Source organism: Populus nigra, chromosome 11 (genome assembly GCF_951802175.1).
Source record: "Populus nigra chromosome 11, ddPopNigr1.1, whole genome shotgun sequence".
Taxonomy (NCBI): Eukaryota; Viridiplantae; Streptophyta; class Magnoliopsida; order Malpighiales; family Salicaceae; genus Populus; species Populus nigra.
The window spans coordinates 9,315,593-9,338,318 of record NC_084862.1 but is presented as its reverse complement, the minus strand read 5'-3'; the positions used below and the strand labels follow the sequence as shown (position 1 = coordinate 9,338,318).

General features: G+C 32.5%; 1 protein-coding gene across 2 annotated transcripts; it reads left to right on the top strand.

Annotated features, from left to right (window-relative positions):
• The first annotated feature begins 16,986 nt into the window (after positions 1 to 16,986).
• Positions 16,987 to 20,555, top strand: LOC133706199 (uncharacterized). 2 transcript variants are annotated; one of them, XM_062131675.1, is made up of 7 exons: positions 16,987 to 17,171; positions 17,278 to 17,348; positions 18,006 to 18,114; positions 18,468 to 18,550; positions 19,128 to 19,286; positions 19,900 to 19,998; positions 20,224 to 20,555. In XM_062131675.1, the coding sequence occupies exons 1-7, from the start codon at positions 17,111 to 17,113 to the stop codon at positions 20,374 to 20,376; spliced, it is 735 nt and encodes a 244-aa protein (XP_061987659.1). In that variant the 5' UTR covers positions 16,987 to 17,110; the 3' UTR covers positions 20,377 to 20,555. The 2 variants fall into 2 exon arrangements, with proteins under 2 accessions (XP_061987659.1, XP_061987660.1); XM_062131676.1 differs by lacking the exon at positions 17,278 to 17,348 and having other exon boundaries at positions 16,994 to 17,171.
• Positions 20,556 to 22,726: the final 2,171 nt, after the last annotated feature.

The following is a 22,726-nucleotide window of genomic DNA, read 5'->3' as shown; positions in this document are numbered from 1 at the left end:
TTCCAATTGAGATTTGGATGATTTCTCCAACCAGGGTTATATGTTTACGAATATGGGTTATGGTTGGGCCTTTGAAAACTGTTTAATGCATGGGCTTATTCATGGAGACATTCTTTAAAAGAAGGCAAGGTTGGACAGTCATTGGTTGAATGTTTGTTGGTTTCACAGATTTGACATGCAATGTCTTGAACAGATTTTAATTGACCACTCTTTTTCAATTCTAGTGCTTCGACTTTTTTAGCTAAAGATGCAAACTTGGCTTGGAGGTCATTATTTTCCCTAAGGTTGTACATACCCCTACTAGATGTATGAGGTTGGGTTTTACTTGGTGCCTCATAAGTACCTGTGGTGTCCCAATTTTGTGCATTTTCAGCTAGCAAATCTAAGTACTCCATTGCTTCATTAGGGTCTTTATCCTCAAAAGTTACATTGCACATCAATTCAACCATTTGCCTATCTCTAGGAGTTAACCCTTCATAAAAATGTGAAACTAATCTCCATGTTTCAAAACCATGATGGGGGCAAGTATTAAGTAAGTCTCGATACCTATCCCAACATTGATAAAATGTTTCTCCTGGTTTTTGAGAGAAAGTAATGATTTGTCTTTTGAAAGAGTTTGTTCTGTGGGATGGAAAAAACTTCTTTAAAAATTGTTGTTGCATTTCATCCCAAGCACGAATGGATCCAGGTCTCAAATTTTGTAGCCATGTTTTACCTTTATCTTTTAATGAAAAAGGAAAAAAGCTTTAATCTAATGATGTTCATGCTACAATTTGAGTCATTATACGTGTTGCAAACCTCCTCAAATTCTCTTAAATGCAAGTATGGATTTTCTAAATCTAAGCCGTGAAAAGATGGTAAAAGTTGAATAATGTCTGTCCTAAAATTAAAATGAGATGCATCAGGAGGAAAAACTATGCATGAGGGTGCACTTGTTCTTGTGGGATTCATGTGGTCTCTAAGAGTTCTAATCCGAATATTCTCATTATTCTCATTATGAAGTGATTGGTTATCTTCTTCAGCCATATTTTCTGAAAATGATGAGGATACCCTACAAAGTCTACCACTTAATGTACGTGACAACACTCTCATGCACGTGTAAGAAGAGAATAAAAGGAAGAAGAAAAGAAAAGAAAGAGAAACAAAACAAAGGAAACAAAGTTAGATACAAGAAAAGAGAAAAGAGAAAAGAGAAAATAAAATAAATACTATAATTTGTACAAGAATTTACCTCCCCGACAACGGCGCCAAAAACTTGACATGACCAAAAGATTGATGTCTTTTCCCAAGTGCAGGAGTGTTGAAGTAATAAATAACCCGGCAAGACTAGGGTCGAACCACAGGGAGGTTACTTGTATAAATTATAAGCAACAATAATACTACAACAATAGTAACAATAATAATAATAATAATAATAATAATAGTGATAATAATAATAGTGAAGAAGAAGAGGAAGAAGTTGATGAGAACTTTGAGATGAAAGATTAACGTAAGGATTAAACAATGATAACAACAACTGTCAAGGTTAGAGGATCCACTAATGGTATTTCAAACAAGTATAGTATAAACCCTTATTATTCAATTGGAAACCACACACAAGGAGGTTCCAATCAGATTATAAATTGTTAACATGATTACATTAGCTATCTTATTCGAATAATGCTAATACTTGTAAATGTTTTCAGGCATTCATGATTATAACTTATGTTAACAACAAATCAGGTTCCTTTCATAGCTCAAGTGTCGGTTATACCATACAGTATGAGCTATGAAAGTGCCAAGTATTTGTTGTATCAAGTGTTATACAACATAAATCTAGATTAACCATTTAACAAGCAAAGTATTAAAAGTGAATAAGATAACAAATATAAAGCATGTTAGTATCCAACATTAAAGTCCATGTTGAGTTTATATTATACTTATCCTTACACCATTAGTGTAACCTTTTCACCTTGACATAATTAACTTAGCTAGACATAATGAAAGAAAGAAACATAAATAAACAAGATAAGAACATAAGTAAGATAAAAGTTAACTAAGTAAAGGAAAGGAAATGAAAGGCATAAACTTGATATTAATGAAAGCAAAGCATAAGCAATACAAAGAGAGAAAGCAAGAGCATGATCTTGATCTCAACACCAAGATGCCTAAATACATGGCAAATGCCTCCTTTTATAGGCCAAAATTCGGAACTATTGATTTGTTGACTAATTGATGAGTGGCTGGCCACATCTTGACTTGGTCACAATTCTTATCTTCTTGTCTGCCAAAAACATCATTGATGACGTCATAATTTGAACAAACTTAAATCATGAAAGTTCTAGGAAATTGTCTCATCTTTCCAGGGTAAAAAGTTAAGATCATTGGAACTTCTAAAACTCGATATATGGGCTGAACACTGAACAGTGTCTGGGCTGCAGGACAGATTCGGACTTCTTCTTTGTTGCTACCATTTGGACTTGAAAAAGGCCTTGTTAAATCTTGGGCTCCACATGAAAGTTGTAGGCCTATGTCTTATCTTTCCATCCATATAAAATCGACCTAAATCCAAGATCTACAGCTCCAGATATGACTCAATTACCAAACTGTGTTCCAGTTTGGACTACACCAGCATCTCTTTGGCCATCTTTTTGTCCTTTCAATTTCAATACTTCAACTCATCAATCAATTCTTTCATTTATGTGATAGGCCTGCATTTAAGATGAACATTTACCATAAATTAAAGGTATCTTATATAATTAGATATGTTATTATAAAACATGCTTTAGTTAAGGAGTTATTGATACTTCAAGTGCAAAATGATGATATAAAACCTTGATAAAAATGCACTTTTAAGTACTAATCACAGGTCCTCCCCACAACACCCGGCCACGACAGCTTCTCCTCCGATCTCCATGCCCAACCAAATAGAAGACAACAGTAGCAGCGCCGTCCTCGGCAGTGAGCCAGCAGCCCACACGCGGCAGCGCCGGGTAACACTCGTCTCCATCTTCACTAGCCACCACCCAACAGTTCCTTTCTCCTCCAACAACAGCCAACACACAGCGGTACCCACAGACCCGCAGCTGCTCCCCGCGCCCAGGAAACACTTCCTTCTCCTCCAACTCGAGACCTTCAAGCACTAGCAGATCTGTCCACCGCCACAACCACCGCCACCGAGACACAGTCGCCTGATCTGCCACCTAAGGAAGAGAGAAAATAGAAGTGAAACAGATTTGAAAAGGGAGAAGACCCGAATGAACCAGATCTGAGAAAAAGGAAATAAAAACTAAAATCAACTGGTTGTTGCGATTTTGCTGTTTGTACAAGTCACCGCCGGCAGGGAAAGGAAGAGGAGAAGAGGCTGAGCCAGATCCCGCTGTTCCCAGTTTCTCCCTCGAGGCGGCGCGTGAACCCACGCGCTGCCAGTGGCGTGGCGCGTGGAGAAGTCGCGCCGCCACTGTCTTGCAGCTCCAGAAGTCTGCCTGACACTGTTCTGGTGATGCAAAAGGTGGTCCTTGTAAATTCCAGATTGTTTTGGGGTTATTATTGTAATTTTTGTTTAGTTTGTTTTGAAATTGTATTTTGTATTGTGGATGTAAAAAGAAAAAAGAAAAGAAAAGAAAGAGAAAGAGAAAATAATAATAGAAAAAGAGATGTGTGTGTTTGTGTATTTTTTTATGTATGTTATTAAAGCAAAAAAAAATGAATTTAATATTTTAATTTATAGGCACAAATATCTAAAGGATAGATAAAATCATGTTGTATTTTCCATTAAAATGTAGAACAAGTATCTACATATATTTTGGGAACTAATAGCTGATTTATCAAAGCCTTAGAATTGGGCTAAAATTTTATTTTTAAAAACACATCAAGTCTATGAAGCAGCTTACTTTAGGTAGGGTGTGTTAAGGGTGCTAATACCTTCCCTAACCACAACCAGTCCCTTACTCGCGAATCTCTGACAAGACCAGTACATCAGGTTTCCTAGTAGCCTTCAATAAATTACTAGGTGGCGACTCCAACGAACAAATCAAAGCAACGCAACAACGAAAAAATCACCAGCCGATGCCGCGCGGATTTTGACATGCGACAAATATAATAACATAAACATGATATAAGTTAACTAAGTATAGTAAATAAAATGAAAAGCATAAACAAGAGACTAAGGAAAATATAACATGGAATAAAACTTGAACATTACAAAGAAAGAGAGCAAGAGCAAAATCTTGATCTGAAGAACCAAGATTCCTAAATGAATGGTAAATGCTTCCTTTTATAGGCTAAAATTCAGAACAATTCATTTGGTAATTGATTATTGATGTAGTGGTCAACTATTGATTTAGTGGACTTGGTGGACAACAACACTCAAGTATTTTGGTTGGATGAAATAACTATGATGCAATCAGAATTTGGCAAAGTGTTTCCATGAAAGTTGTTGGAAATCATGTTATCTTTTCACCCATAAAATTTCAGAGCATTTGGATCACTAGAGTTCGAGATATGGCTAAAATACTGAGTAGTGCTTCTGGTGGACGTGGTGGATAACCCTCAAGCTCTTGTCTGGATGAAATGTCATTGCTAACATCAGAATTTGAGTAGGTTGTCCTCATGAAAGTTGTTGGAAATTGTCTTATCCTTTCACCCACCAAATGTGACATCATTTTGCCTTCTAGAACTCCAGTTATGGGTAAACTTCTGAGCAGTGTTTGGGCTGGATTGCAGAATAAATTCTAACTTCTCTTTTGTGGCCAAATTTTGAATTTAAAAACGGTAGATTTAGGTCTTCCACTATTCATGAACATTGTAGGCCTATTTTTTAGCTTTCTATCCATATAAATCAAACTAAAATCCAAGATCTACAGCTCCAGATATGACCCAATAACTGAACAGTATTCCAATTTGAATTGAATCGGTATCTCCTTTCTAAGCTTAGCCTTTTCCGTGTCCTTTCACTTTTAATAGTTAATCACATCAATCAATCCTTTGAATTGTGAAATATGCCTACATTTAAAATAAGCATTTACCATAAATTGAAGCTATCTTATATTATCAGACTTGTTATTATAAAACATGCTCTGGTTAAGGAGTTATTGATACTTCAAGTGCAAAATGATGATATAAAACCTTGATAAAAATGCACTTTTAAGTACTAATGAGTGTTCATGCTACATTTTAAGTCATTATAAGTGTTACAAACTTCTTCAAATTCTCTCAAATGCAAGTATGGATTTTCTAGATCTAAGCCATGAAAAGAAGGTAAAAGTTGAATAATGTCTGGTTTAAAATTAAAGTGAGATGCATCAGGAGAGAAAATTATACATAAGGGTGCACTTGTTCTTGTTAGATTCATGTGGTCTCTCAGTGTTCTAACATGATTATTCTTGTTGCTACCCAATTTTTGACCCATATTTTGATAAATTTTCAAATAAAATAATAAATAAAATAATAATAATAAGGGTTTACATGTGGCGATAACATAAAGCATCAAGGCTAATATCAAGGAAGCAATATGTCAAGGAGATAATTATGAATCATATATAATTACTGCAATATAAAATACCATATATATATATATATATGATTTGATTCGTGCTTGGTTATGGAAAATAATCATACCATAGATATATGATTTGATTCGTGCTGGTTATGGAAAATAATCACTGCAATATAAAATACCATATATATAGGATTTGTTGGTGCTGGTTATAGAAAACAATCTCTGCAATAATTCTTGTAATATTTCCTTGAATAGCACGTGTAGAGATTTTCTATATAAATAAACCTCCAGCCATAATAATGAGGGGGGGAAAAATATTGAGAATGGGGTAATTTTTCAGAAAAGAGAGAAAACACAAAGAAAAACCTAAACCTATCCTCTCTAGCAAAGAAGCCGTAGCCCCCCCTTCTCATCTTTTTAAAAAAACGAAGCAGCCACCCCCCTGATTTTAAAAAGAAAACAGAGATCTCTCTCTCTGGCCGGACACTGTCCCCTCTCCCTCTCATCAACATAGACCTTTTGCCCTGCTGGTCTCCGCTCACTCTGCTCTTTTGAGGACACGGCGTCCCTGAGCCGCATCCGTAAGGCTGCAAGAATGTTTCTCACCCTGGATGAGAAGAACCAACGCTGAATTTTCGAAGGTGAAGCCTTTCTCCGCAGGATGAACAGGTTTGACTCCCAGAAACACATTGATTTTTCTCTCATAAGTCCACTTGGAGGTGGCGGTCCTGGAAGAGTGAAGAGAAAGAATCAGAAGGCTACTGCCTAGTGGATGCTTGAGGCGAGAAGGCAGAAGCTCTGTCCATCAGCTTGCACATCATCTTCTACATTTAAAACAGGCCATATCAGCAGGTATGAGCCTCAGTTTTTTTCTTCTTTGCCGTATGTATATTTGGGGTTTGTTGTTCGTTCTTTTCAAGAACTTGTTTCTGTTTTCTTTAAAACGAGGTAGCTGCCATTTATTTCTTTAGTCTTAGTCTTTAACATACGGGGAATAGAGCATGCTGCCCAGGTTCTTCTCCTTTCGCATGAAATTAGTATGGCTGCACTGCATCAGTTTTTTTTTAGCTCAAACTTTGGTGTCAGAACCTTGGCCCCCTTTGCGCATACAGAAGTATTCATTTTCCAGTTATAGCATTTTAAGTTAGTTGGCTTTTGAATGGGTTTTTATGAGTTGTTTTAAGTTTTTTTGTAAATCTTATAATATATATGATGGCTTGCTATTTTTTTATCGTAATGTTTGCGTTAAATTGCGATGCTTGTGATTTGGACCGAATACAAAAAATGTTTTTTTTGTGTGTTGCATACGGCCAATACTCTAACATGTTTTGAACGCTCTTTTTATATAAAAAATATTGCAAGTTTCGAAAATGTGTTTTCGCATGGATTTCTTAAACACAACAAAAAATTATTTTCTTGCATTTCTGGATTTTACAACATGTTTGTAAAACTCCAAAGGGTATTGGCCAATATTCCAAAAAATATAAAAATCTTATTTTTGGGGGGAATTAATCTATTATTCACCGTTAATGTTTGGATAAAGAAACCCCAAAGGGATGAATATCCAAAATATTATTGGGAATAACTTGTTATTATTCACCATTAATGTTTGGATAAAGAAACCCCAAGGGGATGAATATCCAAAATATTATTGGGAATAACTTGTTATTATTCACCGTTAATGTTTGGATAAAGAAACCCCAAATGGATGAATATCCAAAATATTATTGGGAATAATTTGTTATTATTCGCTGTTAATGTTTGGATAAAGAAACCCAAAGTGGTTAATATCCAAAATATTTTTCTAGGAATAATAAGTCATTACACATCCTTGAAAGAAGCCTTGATTGTAATCGAGGACATTTCAATTTTACTCCGCGGTTTACGAGCCGTAAGAGTATGAAATACTAAGGGAAAAATGAGCTTTTAAAGCACATGGAATCTCCTTGGATTTCTATCTTAATAAATTTAGTTTGAATCAAACCTAGGAAAATTGATGGGATTAGAAAACACCAACACCATAGCAATTATAAGACAAACCAAATTAACACCAAGCAGCTTACCTTAGGTAGGGCGTACTAGGGGTGCTAATACCTTCCCTTTACGCAACCAGTCCCTTGCCTTAGAATCTCTGAAAGACCAGTTAGGTTTTCTAGTGACCATAATACTAGGTGGCGACTCCCTTTATCCACAATAAACAAACAAAGATCCCGAAATCAATCGATGGTCGCCGCGCTCCGCTCGCGAGGGTGCGACAATTCTCATTATGAAGTGACTAGTTATCCTCTTCGGCCATGTTTTTAGGTGAAGATGAAGATTTCCTACAAAGTCTACCACTTAATGTGCATGACCAAACTCTCATGCAAGTGTAGAAAGAGAAGAAAAAGAAAAAGAAAACAAAAAAAAAACAAAAGTTAGATAAGAGAAAAGTGAAAAGAAAATAAAAATAAAATAAAATTTATACAGTAATTTACCTCCCCGGCAACGGCGCCAAAAACGTGACACGATCAAAGAGTTGATGTCTTATCCCAAGTGCAGGAGTGTCAAAGTAATAAATAACTCGTCAAAACCGGGGTCGATCCACAGGGAGGTCAACATTATATATATATATATATATATATATATATATATATATATATATATAATGTAACAAAGAGTTAAAGAGATCTTTGAGATGTGAGATTAATGTGAGGATTAAACAATAATAAAAACAGATGTCAAGGTTAGAGGGTCCACTAATGATATTAGAAATAAGTATAGTATAAACTCTTTTTATTACTCAATTGAAAACCGCACACAAAGGAGGTTTCAATCGGATGATTTATCCTTAATAATTCATTATAATTTTTTAACATGATCATATTAATTATCTTATTTTAGTACCACCATACTTTTAAATATTGTCAGGAATTCATGATGCTTACTTATGTTAATGCTTGACCGCTTTTTATGTTCGGCTTGTTTTAACTCGCAAGTGCACGAGTGTGCGATATAGCAATTAACTCAGTAAGATCGAGGTCATATCCACAGAGAGCTAGATCTGGAAATTAAGCTAGGTAACAAAAAAACTAAAGAGAAATTAAATTAACAATAACTTGGTTGAAAATGATTGATGGATTTGTTTTCAAAGATGAAAAGGTGTAAATAGATTTTAAATGACAAGAAAAAGTAAGTCTTGGTCCAAATCAATTTTAATGGTGATGTATTGGTGATTCCTTCAACATATATAAGATAACTCAACCTAATATCAACGATGGTGATATTAGATCGGAAGATATTACAATGAAGTTTAAAAAGATGAAGATTGATTATTGCTTAAGAATGAACAAGTACTTTCATATTAAGTAAGACATTGAATCAAACAATCTCTATACCAAAACTAAGGTTTGTGCATAAAAATTCAAGATTATAACATTACCTAAATGATTTCTAAAATTTCTTCGCAATAATAAACATTCATGAAGAAAATGAAAAGATAGACATTAAGATTCATTCATATCTTAAAGAAGTCACCTCAACCACCATCATCCTTGATTTGGATCCAAGAAAAAGATTAGCCAACCATGATTATATGTAATAACACTTTAATAAATATGAAATAACTTAAATCAAACTGAAATAATAAGTTTTACATTCTAAAGAACCGAAATCTATAAAGAAGAACACAACACAATTGCAGTAAAAATTCGGGCACAAATCTGACTCTAACTTTGGACAGCAATTCGACCCTCTTAGAAGCCTCCTTTGGAGATGGCTATTAGAGAAATATTTATAGGTCATTCTGTTAGCTTTCAGATCATTAAAGAACATCACATTTGGACATCTGAGTCAAAAGGTATGGGCAAAACACCGAAAGGTGTTCTGGAAAATCAAACCAGGCCAGCTTTGAGAACACTTTGGTGCACGTTTTTCTTCCTCCTTTATGAGTTGTCTCTTTCTTATTTTGACCCAAAATAATGTCACAATGTCCCCTCCAGCTTTCCATCCATGTGCTTGCCCTCTTGGATCAATGAATTACCCAAATAAATCAAATGTTATTTATTGTGTGGACATGTAGGATCATGGATTGTGTTTGGGCTGATTTGGAGGGTGATTTGGGGCTGAATTTAAGCATCAAATAAAGATACAAATGTACCTATTATTTGGGCTAAGATTGACATTGAAACCTTGAGTGTTTGATGGTTGAAGTTTGCACACAACATAAGGCATGTTTGGGCTTGAAATAGATCATATAATATTCTTTTCTAGAATTGGACGAGAATTGATTTTTGGGGCAAATTTGGAGCACTTATTTGAACCAAGATTTGCTTCAATCTTCAACTAAATTTCTCTTCAATTCTTTGTTCCGAATTCCGACATTGAATTTTCTGAAATAATTCATTTAAGCTCCAAAAACCTATCGAGACATAAAAAGAAACTTCATTACTAAAAAGCACATCGATTATTATAAAAAAACCCAAATAAAAACAATAAATACATATGTAAAATAAGAGACTTAATGATACTTTTGATGCACAATCAGTTAACTACAAATCAAGTTTCTCTTATAACAACGATGTCGGCCGAAGACTATGAAGGATCAAGCATTTGATGTACCAAGTGTTATACAACACAAATCTAGATTAACCAGTTAACAAACAAGGTATTAAGAATTAATAAGATAAAAATGATAAGACATGTTAATAGCAAACTTTCTTGGATATAAACATTGAAGTCCATGTTGAGTTTATATTATACATATTCTAACACCATTAGTGAAACCTTTTCACTTTGACATAATTAACTTAACTAGACATAATGAAGAAGAAGAACATAAATAAACAAGATAAGAACATAATTATATAAGTATAGTAAAGGAAATGAAAAGCATAAACAAGAGATTAAGAAAAATATAACATGGAATAAAACTTGAACATTACAAAATACAAAGAAAGCAAGAACATGATTTTGATCTAAGAACCAAGATTCCTAAATGCCTGCTTTTATAGGCTAAAATTCGGAACTATTCATTTAGTAATTGATTATTAATGTAATGGCCAACTATTAATTTAATGGACTTGATGGACAGCAACACTCAAGCATTTTGGTTGCATGAAATGACATTGATACAATCAGAATTTGGTAGAGTGTTTGACAATTTTAAAAGGAGAATAATTAGTAGTAGAATGTATACTCCTATTATAAGCAAATTCAATAAATAACAGACAATCTTCCTAATTTTTCAAATTCTTTTGAATAGTAGTTCTTAATAATATAGTTAAAGTCTTATTAACTACTTTGGTTTGACCATCTGTTTGTGGATTACAAGTATTAGAAAATAACAATTTTGTTCCTAATTTTCCATATAAAATCTATCAAAAGTAGCTAAGAAATTTAATATCATAATCAGAAACAATGGTTCTAGGAACCCTATGAAGCCAAACTATCTCTCTAAAGAATAAATCTGCTATGTTAGTTATATCATTAGTTTTATAACAAGATATGGATTATATCATCTTAAAAACTCTATCCACAAGTACAAAAATAGACTCACTACCTATTTTTTACCTAAGCGAACCAAGCACAAAGTTCATAGATATATCAACTAAAGGTTTCTCAGGCACTAGTACAGGAGTATATAAATCATGAGGTAAAGCTTTAGACTTAGCTTGTCTACATGCTATGTGTCTATAACAATTTCTTTCACATATCTTTTCATCTTAGGCCAATAAAAGTACTCATGCAAAATATCTAAAGTTTTAGAAACTTTAAAATATCCCATTAATCTACTTCAATGAGATTCACAAACTAGCAATTCACTTATAGAACAATTAGGCACATATAATCTCTTTTTTTAAAATAAATATCCTTCAACCATATAAAACTTATCAAAGGCCAAATGTTCATTTGCAAAATATACTTCGCCAAAATCATCATCCTTAATACATAAATTTTTCACATACTCAAATCCTAATAATATAGTGTTTAGAGTTTAAAGAAGTACATATACCTTCGCGATAGTACATCAGCCACTATGTTTTCCTTACTTGTACTTAATCATATATGGGAATATTTTAATGAACTCTACCTACTTAACCTACTAATGGTTTAGCTTCCCTTAGCCCATACTATGTTTCAATGACTCATAGTTGGTATGGATCACAAACTCCTTAGGTTACAAGTAATGTTGCCAAGTTTCTAAAGTTCTTCCTAAACATAAACTTTGTATCATAAGTAGGATAATTCAATGTTACATCATTGAGCTTTTTGCTAAAATGAGTTATAGGTCTTTTTTCCCACGTTAAAATTGCTATAATACCTATTTCTAAGGCATCACATTCAATCTCAAATTTTTTTATAAAATCAGGCAATGATAACAATGGAGTCGAAATTAGTTTTTCCTTTAATAAATTAAAAACATGCCTTTGTTCTTTGTCCCATTAAAATCCACAGGTTTCTTAACTATCTCAGTTAAAGGTGCAACTAGAGTACTGAAATCCTTAACAAATCTCCTACAAAAACTAGTCAAACCATAAAAACTTCTTCCTTCAATGATTAACTTAGGTGTAGGCCATTCTTGGATAGCCTTAACCTTTTTCCTCATCCATCTCAATACTTTTTCAATAATAACATATCAAAAAAAGATAATCATTTTCATGCAAAAGTCACACTTTTTTCATATTAACATATAACTATTCTTTTCACAAAGCAACCAATCATTCCTTAAATGTTCAATATGCTCCTCTAAATTCTTGCTATAAATCAAAATATCATTAAAATAAATCATAACAAACTTACCTATAAAATTGCACAAAACATGATTCATTAATCTCATGAAAGTACTACGTGCATTAGAAAGTCCAAAAGGCATAACTAATATACAAATCATATTTAGTTTTAAAGGTAGTTTTTCATTCATCTTCCTTTTTCATTCTTATTTGATAATATCCACTTTTAAAATCAATCTTACAAAACACACAAGACTTATACAATTCATCTAACTTATCATAAAGTCTAGGAATTGGGTGTCTATACTTTATTGTAATATTATTGATAGCATGAAAATTAACACACATCCTTCAAGTCCTATTCTGTTTTTGTATTAACAACACCAAAATTGCACATGGACTTGTTTTCTCTTATGTAACCTTTTGTCATCAATTCTTCCACTTGCCTTTAAAGTTTCTTTGTCTTCTTATGACTACTTCTATAGGCAAGCCGATTATATATAAATGTTCTAGGTATAAGATTAATTTGGTGATTAATTCTCCTAATAAGTGACAATTTACTAGGGATCTCATCAAGAAAGATTTTCTTAAAATCTTGTAATAAAGAAACATAAACACTAGGAATACAACAATCAAAGCCATTAGTGTTAAAATATGCTTTTTTATACACAAGTAAAATCATATGCATTCAAAAAAATAAACATTCTTAATCTCACTAATCTTCGCATAAAAATTAACATGTTTTTTTTTAATTTTTTCACACCTTCTTCTTTTCTCGCCCTTCCTTTTTTCTCTCTTTTTTTCTTCTTTTCTCTCTCAGCTGAATCTCTATTAATTTCTATTTTGGCTAAATCTAACCTTCTTCTTTCTTGGCTAACTTTATTCTTACTCTTGTTGATCTTTTTTTTTTTGCTTCACTTTTCTCCTTTTAGCTTCATTTTGTCTTCATACATTTATCTAAGGAACAATGGTATAAGTGTAAATGTCTTCCCATCATTCTCAAGAGAATACTTGTTCTTAAACCCACCATGCTTGACTTTTCTATCAAATTGCCAAAGTTTTCTTAACAATAAATGAGTAGCATACATAGGCACAATGACATAATCAAATGATTGATATCTTCTCTCAAGTGCAGGAGTGTCAAAGTAATAAATAACCTAGCAAGACCAGAGTCGATCCATATGAAGGTTAACTGTATAAAATCACAAATAATAAAAGAAAAGGAGTTGAAGAAAACTTTGAGATGTTATAATGATGTAAGGATTTAAACAAAGATAAAACAGTTGCCAAGGTTAGAGGGTTCATTAATGATATTTCAAATAAGTATAGTATAAACTCCTTTTATTACTCAACTGGAAACCACACACAAAGGAGGTTCCAATTAGATGATTTATCATTAATGACTCATTATAAATTATTAACATGATCATATTAATTATCTTATTTAAGTAACACCAATACTTATAAATATTGTCAAGTACTCATGATTTTTATTTATGTCAACAACAAATCAAGTTCCTTTCATAGCACTAGTGTTGATTATCCATACAGTAGGCTATGAAAGGATCAAGTATTTGTTGTACCGAATGTTGTACAACACAAATTTAGATTAACCATTTAACAAGCAATGTATTAAGAATGAGTAAGATAGGAATTATAAAACATGTTAATAGCAAACTTTCATGAATATAAACATTAAAGTTCATGTTGAGTTTATACTATACTTATTCTAACACCATTGGTAAAACCATTTCACCTTGATAAAATAAACTTAGCTAAACATAATGAAGAAAAGAAACATAATTAAACAAGATAAGAACATAATTATGATATAAGTTAACTAAGTATAGTAAAGGAAATGAAAAGCATAAATAAGAGATTAATGAAAACATAACATGAAATAAAACTTAAACATTAAAAAAATACAAAGAAAGAAAGCAAGAGCAAGATCTTGATCTGAAAACCATGATGCCTAAATGTATGACAAATACATCCTTTTATAGGCTAAAATTTAGAACTATTGATTTGATGACTAACCATTGAGTTGGTGGCCAACCATTGACTTGGTGGCTAGTTATTGATTTGTTGATTAGACAAAACATCATTGCTAAAATCATAGTTCGAACCGATAGCTTTCATGAAAGTTGTGGGCATTCGTCTCAGCTTTTCAACAAAAAAAAATGAGCTCATTTGGACTTCTAGAACTCGAGATATGGGCTAAACACCGAATAGTATCTGGGATGTAGGACAAATTCAGACTTCTCTTTTGTTGCTAAGCTTTGAACTTGAAAACAACAGCTTTAAATCTTGTACTCCTCATGAATATTTTAGGCCTATGTCTTAGCTTTCCATCAAGATAAACTAGACCTAAATCCAAGGTCTACAACTCCAGTTGAGACTCAATAATCGAATGGTGTTCCTGTTTTGAATTGAACCATCATTTCTTCTCTAAGCTTAGCCCTCTCTTTGTCTTCTCAATTTCAATAGTTAAACACATTGATCAATCATTTGAATTATGAGATATGCCCGCATTTAAAATGAGCATTTGCCATAAATTAAAGATATTTTATATTATCAGACTTGTTATTATAAAACATGCTTGAGATAGAGAATTTAATAATACTTTAAGTGCAATATGATAATATAAAACCTTAATGAAAATGCACTTTTAAGTACTAATCACACAACATCTTATCCTTTTATTTTCCAACTAAAAAAGAAACCAAAACCTGCTTAGTAACTCTAACTTCTCCATAATCATTCAACCATTGAAGTCTATAATGATTTTCATGTTTAATAGTGTTCAAATTTAATTTTCTAACAAGTGTACTACTAGCAACATTAGCATAACCCTCACTATCAATATTCATACCCCACAATGAAATTAAGAGTGATGTTTGATAGTATAAAATTGGATAGTAGACACAATTATGCTAGAATTTGAATTTTTTTGTTTAACCTTTTCTTGGATCGTATCAAAAAATTATGATACCCGAAATCACATCCAAAATGCAAACACTTCTTTCTTTTGTGTTAAAAATTAACTTGATATTCTAGCCATGCAACGTAACACAAGTATAATGCTAGTTTTAAATGAATATATTGGTGTCAAACAGTCGCACGATTAAGTGGTAAAGGCTTTCTTCTCTATCCTTTATTTCCTTGCTTAATGCTTAAATTGGGTTATCATAAATTGAGTTTGGGGTAGTGTAACAACATCTACAGTACCGCTACTCTGATTTGTTTTCCAGCTAGTAAGTGTTATATGAAGTCATGGAATCTCTTCAAAAATATATCTGTTCTAGATGCAATGTGCACTGTCAACCGTGTGGGACATTTACCTGTCTGTTGCCCATATATTTTAACAACCATAAATAAGACGAAAAAAAATAATGGTCCTATTTGTTTGGGAAAATACACCACAACCTAATAATCTTGGTAAATTAACATGCTTGTCCTCTCTAATTGGAAAAATACACTAGTATTTCATGTGCACCGAATCTACACACAAGAGTTAGCCAAACAAACCACCATCAAACAGCCAAGAAAAGTTTGTTATGTTTAAAACACTAAATTCTCAAATATTTAGCCTCTCAAACTTTTATTTATTGATATTCAACACACTTTTCAATTTTTGAAGATGTTAGACCCTTATATTTATAAAAAGATTATAACCTTTAACTATTTTTTTTAATCAAGGACTCCTACTTAGACAAAGAATTTCATCAAATATCTAATAATTCATTCCTCAACCTGATTTTCTAAAACACTCAGTTTAGCAATGAAATAATCTCTTCTAACTAGGATTTTTATGTAGAAATAATGGTTTTACATCCAAGATAGGTCATGGATTTTAAGCTGCAAAAATAATAATTAAAATCAAAGTAAAAACTTCTTTGTAATCAACACCGTAATCTTGCTTGCTTGTAATCTTTAACTACTAAGGCACCGTTTGGGAACGCGGCTGCGGCCGCGTTCCCAAAAAATTTGAAATTTTTTTTTTTTGGCTAAAATTTAATATGATTTGTACGTTTTGGATCGTTTTGATGTGCTGATGTCAAAAATGATTTTTAAAAAATGAAAAAACATCGTTGGCATGCATTTTGGCACGAAAAGTTATTTGAAAAGCACCCGCAACCACACTGCCAAACACGCTCTAAGCGTATTTGTCAACTTCACCATTCCCCCTTCAATGATCTTTTGTCCTTTAGAGAGTTTCTTTAACTTCCAAGTACTGTTGGAATTCCAAGTACTGTTTTCTCAATGATATTAATTTTAGCATTTATATTCTTTTGTTATTTTATTTTTTTAACGACATATTAAAAAATCAAAGAATTAAAATATAAGAATAAAGCAAAATAAGTAAGTGGATTATATTAATCAATTCCAGTTACCTCATGATTTCTCATTCATGTAGAACATTTTACTCCTACATAAAAAAAATAGTTACTCATTCATGAAAAAACACTTCTCAACTTCACCATTTTACTAATAATTACTCATTCATGAAAAAATAACTACTCATGCTTGAAAAAACATTTCTCAACTTTACCATTTTACTCATAATTACTCATTCATGAAAAAATAGTTTTTATTATTATAGTTTCATTATCTTATTGTTTATAAATTTTCTTTTAAACATATAAGAAATAAACTTAATATTGAAAACAAAAACAACAACAAATTGGGCCGAGATAGTTGACCCATTTAGGGAGATAAAGCATCCACCGCCTGCGACCGCATCGCAGGTGCATATTCCTCAACGAGGGTTAGGTTTGTAATTTGACTTTTGTCTAACGGGTCTCTGTATAACGTCGTCATCTGTTTCTCAAGGTCAAGGCTGCCAAAAATTCCACCACAAAAAAAAAATAAAATCAGAGATCAGATCTAAATTAATTAGCTAAAAGAAAAGAAGAAAGCAATAATGGCGACTCTTGAGGTTCTTCAGATGGTTGAAGAAGGTCTCCTTTCATCTCCTCCAAAAGGTACTCTTATTCTCTTTACAATTTTTTATTTTATTTTCTGAAAAGTTTTTTCCGTTTTTGCAATTTTGTTAGAATCGTGATTTTCATTGAAAAAAATCATGGGCAGCTGAAAATGAAAAACCCCGAGATTTGTCCATCGAGAAGAAGATCGATTTCCTTGAAAGCTTGACTGGAAGAGTACGTCTCTTTGGGGTTTCTTTCCCCCAAATTTACTGCCTTTTTTTATTAAATTATTCATCCCGTGTCAGTTGTATTAATGATAGTGTTCAAGAGGTGTTTTATTGCCTGCACTGAGATGGGTTTTCATTTTTTGAGTTTTTAACAAAAGATTGCTAATTGTTGCTAAGTTATGTTACTGTTAGTGATGTGCTTTATGGTAAACTGTTAATGCTAGAGGACGTGTATAGCTATCTTTGTATGACGACATCAACTATTGCTTCCAATGTGATGCACTAGGATGGTGATCACTGTTTATATGGATTGATTAACTGAAATACTTAACAATTCGCTTGCATGTCTTGTGACTCATTCTATGAAAAGACTTGAAATTTTGGATCAAATGAGGATAAAAGGATAATTTTTAGTATTAAGGAAAAAAGAAACATTTTTGGAGCCATAGGATTTTTGTAATACTTGGTTGTTCTGTGCTTTCAAGAGATTTATTGGTTAAAGATTTCTTTTTCAGTTGCAGTTATGTACTTGTTGGAATATGAGGATCTCCTTTTGTTCCAACTGCTGGCTATTTTAATTTCTGGTTTATCAATACAAGTTTTTTTCTCCTCCAATTTAGCTGAAGATTGTTTAATATGCTGTTGCTAATCTGTGGTTCTCCAGGTTAGCAACCGTCGATCTCGGAGATGGTTAAATGATCGATTGCTGATGGAGCTTGTGCCTCGTTTAGATGCAGAAGAAATTAGAGGCTTGTTTGCTCCACCACCTTGGGGTATTATGACATGTTAAGGGGTTCTCCCCATTCAATAACATTATTATTGGTACAACAATCTAGAGCATAGAAACCATGGTTTTGCATTCATATAACCAGCAACATATCTTTCCCAGTTTAGATTTGGTTGTTCGCTCTTAAACTTAGTTGGGGATTGATGCAATTAAATTAAAGAAAAAAAATCTAATTGACAATGATACTTGAATGCTGATGATAGTTAGAGCACAACTCAATGGCTAATGGCTCTTTAGGGTAATATTGACCTCACAGAACCCCTATTTCCCATGATCAGTTTAACAGTTTCTCTTTTTATGATATGATATTTGGCACTGATGCTGGGCTCTTTTGTACAGGTGATGATGTGCCACTGTCACCATTTTGCATGACTAATATTGGAGAGTGGGACAAGTTTAGGAATATAGACATGGACAAGCAGGTTTCTTTGCTTATCTTGTTTATAAAATCACTTTTCATTGTCTCAAGTCCTCTTCTATTGAAGAGCATACTCAGTTTCAGTCATTTCTGCTTTTTAAAATTATTATTATATCTGAAGATTTGAGCTGAAATATTAGCAGTAAACTGATCTGTGTCATTTTAAGGTTCAAACCAAGTGTTATATTCCTAGGTGTGATTCATTAGTGAGTAGACTATCTTTATTAGGCTCCAAAAGATTTCTTAGTGTCTCATCAAGTTCACTACATAATAAATTCATGAGCTGAATTTGCAAATTGGCCTTCTATTCTATAATTGAAATGTTGAGGATCTCTAGCCAGGATATTGAGTAGACGGTTGATGCATCATACTTGTCTCTATCTTTCGTAGCATGCATTCCCATCCATGTCACAATTGATTCGGCAGTGCATGGAGAATGACCTTTGGTCCCCCAAGCTGGCTTACTCATGGCAACTTCTCGCATGTGAATGAGTTGGAAAACACATATTGCTGTCATAATGCTGTTCTGGTATGTGCAGTAGCAATATATTCTAATTTTAGCTTTCCATTGTCTGTGGTAGGCTAATATTATTGACAGACTAAATAGGAGGTCTGTCAAAAGGGAAGGTCATGTTGATGCTGATAAGATGGCTGTCATGAATGCATGGCATAGAATAGATTGCCGAACTAGAGATGCACTTCGTCGTAGCTTCCTTGTAGAACTTATTGAGAGCTATGAGGTATGTTCATACCTTGTGATTGATTGAAATGATTAAGGACATTGGTGATTTACAGCATGAAATGTCAGTTATACTGCTGATTTTTTCCTCATCTAAACTGTGCATCTAGTGTATAGCTAGCGTGCCTGTACTAAGTTTTATCTGTAATATTAGAGAAATTATAATGTTTCAGTTTATCAGCTGCTATAAAATTAGACACCTCATCTATAGCTCGAGTTTTACGCCTTTGGTTTGCTGGCTTGGTGTGATTCATTTGTGTCAACTGAAATGTGTTTCTGATTATAGATGTGTATGCTTTGAAGGATTTAATGTTAGAATGAATTGCATCATTGCAACCTTTTAACCCCAACTGTCTTCCTTTAATGTAATTGATGAATGTGATGATTGCTTGTTAAACAGCTGGATGGTCATGGTGACAAATGCTGTGTCTCTTATCTCCTATTGTAATGCTGTTTATGTGTAGTCTTTTTCTTGTTTCAATTCTTTCTTGAAGCTTTCATGTCATTATTTTATATCTTGATGTCGCTGGTAGATGATTGATGCTTGTATGTCTCCTTAGCTGGTACAAGTCTTCTTTGTTGTCTAAAGCCAGATATCAACTTGTCATTTTCAGGCATGCATCCGGGTTTTCATTCAAGATGGTGGAGATGAAGTTCTATCATTACGGGTCCAAGATCCCTTTCATAGATTGTTGCTGCATGGCGTCTGTGAGGTAACCTTCATCATTTATTATGGGAAATTAAAGCCGTCTGTTTTCCAATTTGCTGAAGGAGTCCAAATGGTTTGCTTGCCTTATTGTTAATTGACACAAGATATGATTTGTATGGAAAACACATGGCATGCTTCACTTTTATATGTTTTCAATGCTTCCTGATGATTTTTATAGTTCTACAACTTGGCCTCAGTAACTAGTCAGGATTGAATTCTATTTGTACAGTTCTACAACTTGGCCTCAGTGACTGAGACAGAGTCAAAGGATGCAGAGTCATTTAAGACGACAAAAATAAAGAAGAAGAAAATGGCTGTAGTTGAGCTCCCGAATATCACTCTTTCCAATTTTTTGAGAATGTCCAAGGAAGGTGTATGGTAGCTCCAATGGGATGGATCTCCAATTGATGTATGTAAATAAAGTTGGGATCCATGATAAAGCCTGACTTATGGATGCAATATTTTATTATGATGGGCCAGCCTGTTCATTTTGTATCATTGATAACATTTTAGGTTATATTTGTTGGCACAAATGTCAGTAAATCAAGGCTATTTAGCAAATCAGTTGGATATTTGGTTACTTCTGCACGTTGCTGATATCAAAATCCATAGCCCATGAATTATCGGTTGGTTTTCTATATTGGAAAGTTAGGTCTATCTGTGTTTACTAAAAACCCTTAAATCATGATCATTTGATGGTGTATCATCTCTTAAAAGAAAAGGAAAAAGAACATTTTCGGAGGCCAAATTAGATTGAAGCATGTTAATAACACATCCATATGTTTACACGAGTATTATATTATTAAAAAATGTAAAAATATAAAATATTAATTATTGCAATGTGTTCAATAGTTTTTCGAGTTATTAATTCTGGAAAATATATTAAAATATTAACATTTTAACTATTATTTTAAAACGATTTTAATTTACTGCTAACATGATAGTTTGGATAAATAGGTCATTTTTGAAATCTTTAAATTTGATTTCTTATTTAATATGAGTTTAAAATGAAATTATAGGAGTTATCATTCAGATATCCAATAAAAAAACATGATTTGATTTTTTAATTTTTTTTTTCAAATGACCTTTAATTTTAATATTTAGATGAAAATATATTGAATTAACCTAGTTTCACGGCTTAATCTATTAAATCCTCGATGCAGGCAATATATTTTTTTGGTTTATGAATTTGACTTTTTAAAAATATTATTTTTTGCATAATTATATGATAATAAAAGTAGATAACTATAAAAATAAGTATAAAGCAAATATTAAGATGTTTATTTAAGATTACGATAAATTTATAAAAAATAAATTGAAATAATTTACGAAGAAAAATTAAAAATCAAGCAAACATTAAAAGATAAAATAAAAAAATAAAATGAAAGAAAAAACAAGCAAGGAAAAGAAAACCCATCTACTTCACTATTATACAGTGAAAAAGGTGTGTGTAGTACCCCCAAGTCTTTAAAGTATAGGCTTTACTGTATAGCTATGAGACCCGCACTCTGTTGCGGGTCAAATATTTTTATTTTCATAAAAAATTATCTATGCAGGTTTTTTAACGCATTTTGGTAGTTCAAAACATATAATAAATCAAAAAGTTTATGCACACATGTAATTAAATAAATTAAGAATTATGTGCATTAATAAATCAATAAAAAAATCATTAATGACACCTAAAAACAAAAGTTAAAAAATTAAGAGATAAATATAGATCAAGATATTGAATATTGAAAAATAAGACATTAAAATTGATTGTATAAAGTAAAAGGAAAAAAAAATGAATAACATGTAAGACTACAAATATTAAGAATATAATCTAAAAATAAATATTTTTTATTTTCAAAAACACAATTTATCTATATAAAAGATAAAAACAAAACCATAGATGAACCAGAAAAACCACTCCAAAAATTAAACACATAAAAAAAATCAATATTTTTCTAAAAAGGCCACTAAACAAAATAAAAGAGAGAAGGTTTTGTCTATTTTTTCGGTTTTTAGTCTTTTAACCGGTCACGTCACTTTATTTTTTTTCAATTGCATTATTTAAAGTTATATTTTCATGGAAACTATAGTTATCAAACACGGCTTGGGGGTTGACCTGGATAAGGGGTTGGGTTCCAGGTTACACGAGTTAACTCGGGTCAACCTGGAAAAATTGAAAAAAAATATTTGAGGTTCTTCCAGGAGCGGACCTTCTTCAGGACAAGAACACCCTGCGGGTGGAATAGGTAGGTGATTTCCACCCCTTTCTAGCGTAACGTTAGTTTCTGAAGTGAATTTATTACGAAAAATCTATTGTTGTTCTATATGGAATGCTAAACTGTCACGAAATGTTGTATGAGTATTATGAAGATCTACTGTTGCATTATACTGAATATTAATTGTTATGAATTGTTGTATGAGTATTACGAAGGATCTATCATTATATTAAGTTGAAGGTTATTTGTCACGAGTGTTTAAATAAGTATTGTGAAGGATCTATTATTGTGCTATACATAGTGCTGAATTGTTATGAATTTTTGTATGAGTATTACGAGGGATCTATTGTTGTACTATATTGAATATTAACTGTCATTAATGGTTGGATGAGTAATATGAAAGGTCTACTTTTGTGTTATATTGAATGCTAAACTATTACAGAATGTTTGTTTGAGTATCACAAAGGATCTATTGTTGGGTATACCGAACGCTAAGCTACTACGGAATGTCTGTACGAGTATGAT

What these genes read in the sequence shown, in the direction of transcription:
- LOC133706199 (XM_062131675.1), top strand. Translation starts at nt 17,111, where the DNA reads ATGGCGACTCTTGAGGTTCTTCAGATGGTTGAAGAAGGTCTCCTTTCA. An exon ending in TTGAAAGCTTGACTGGAAGA is followed by an intron (nt 17,349 to 18,005) that starts GTACGTCTCTTT and finishes GTGGTTCTCCAG; the next exon opens with GTTAGCAACCGTCGATCTCG. An exon ending in AACTTATTGAGAGCTATGAG is followed by an intron (nt 19,287 to 19,899) that starts GTATGTTCATAC and finishes TGTCATTTTCAG; the next exon opens with GCATGCATCCGGGTTTTCAT.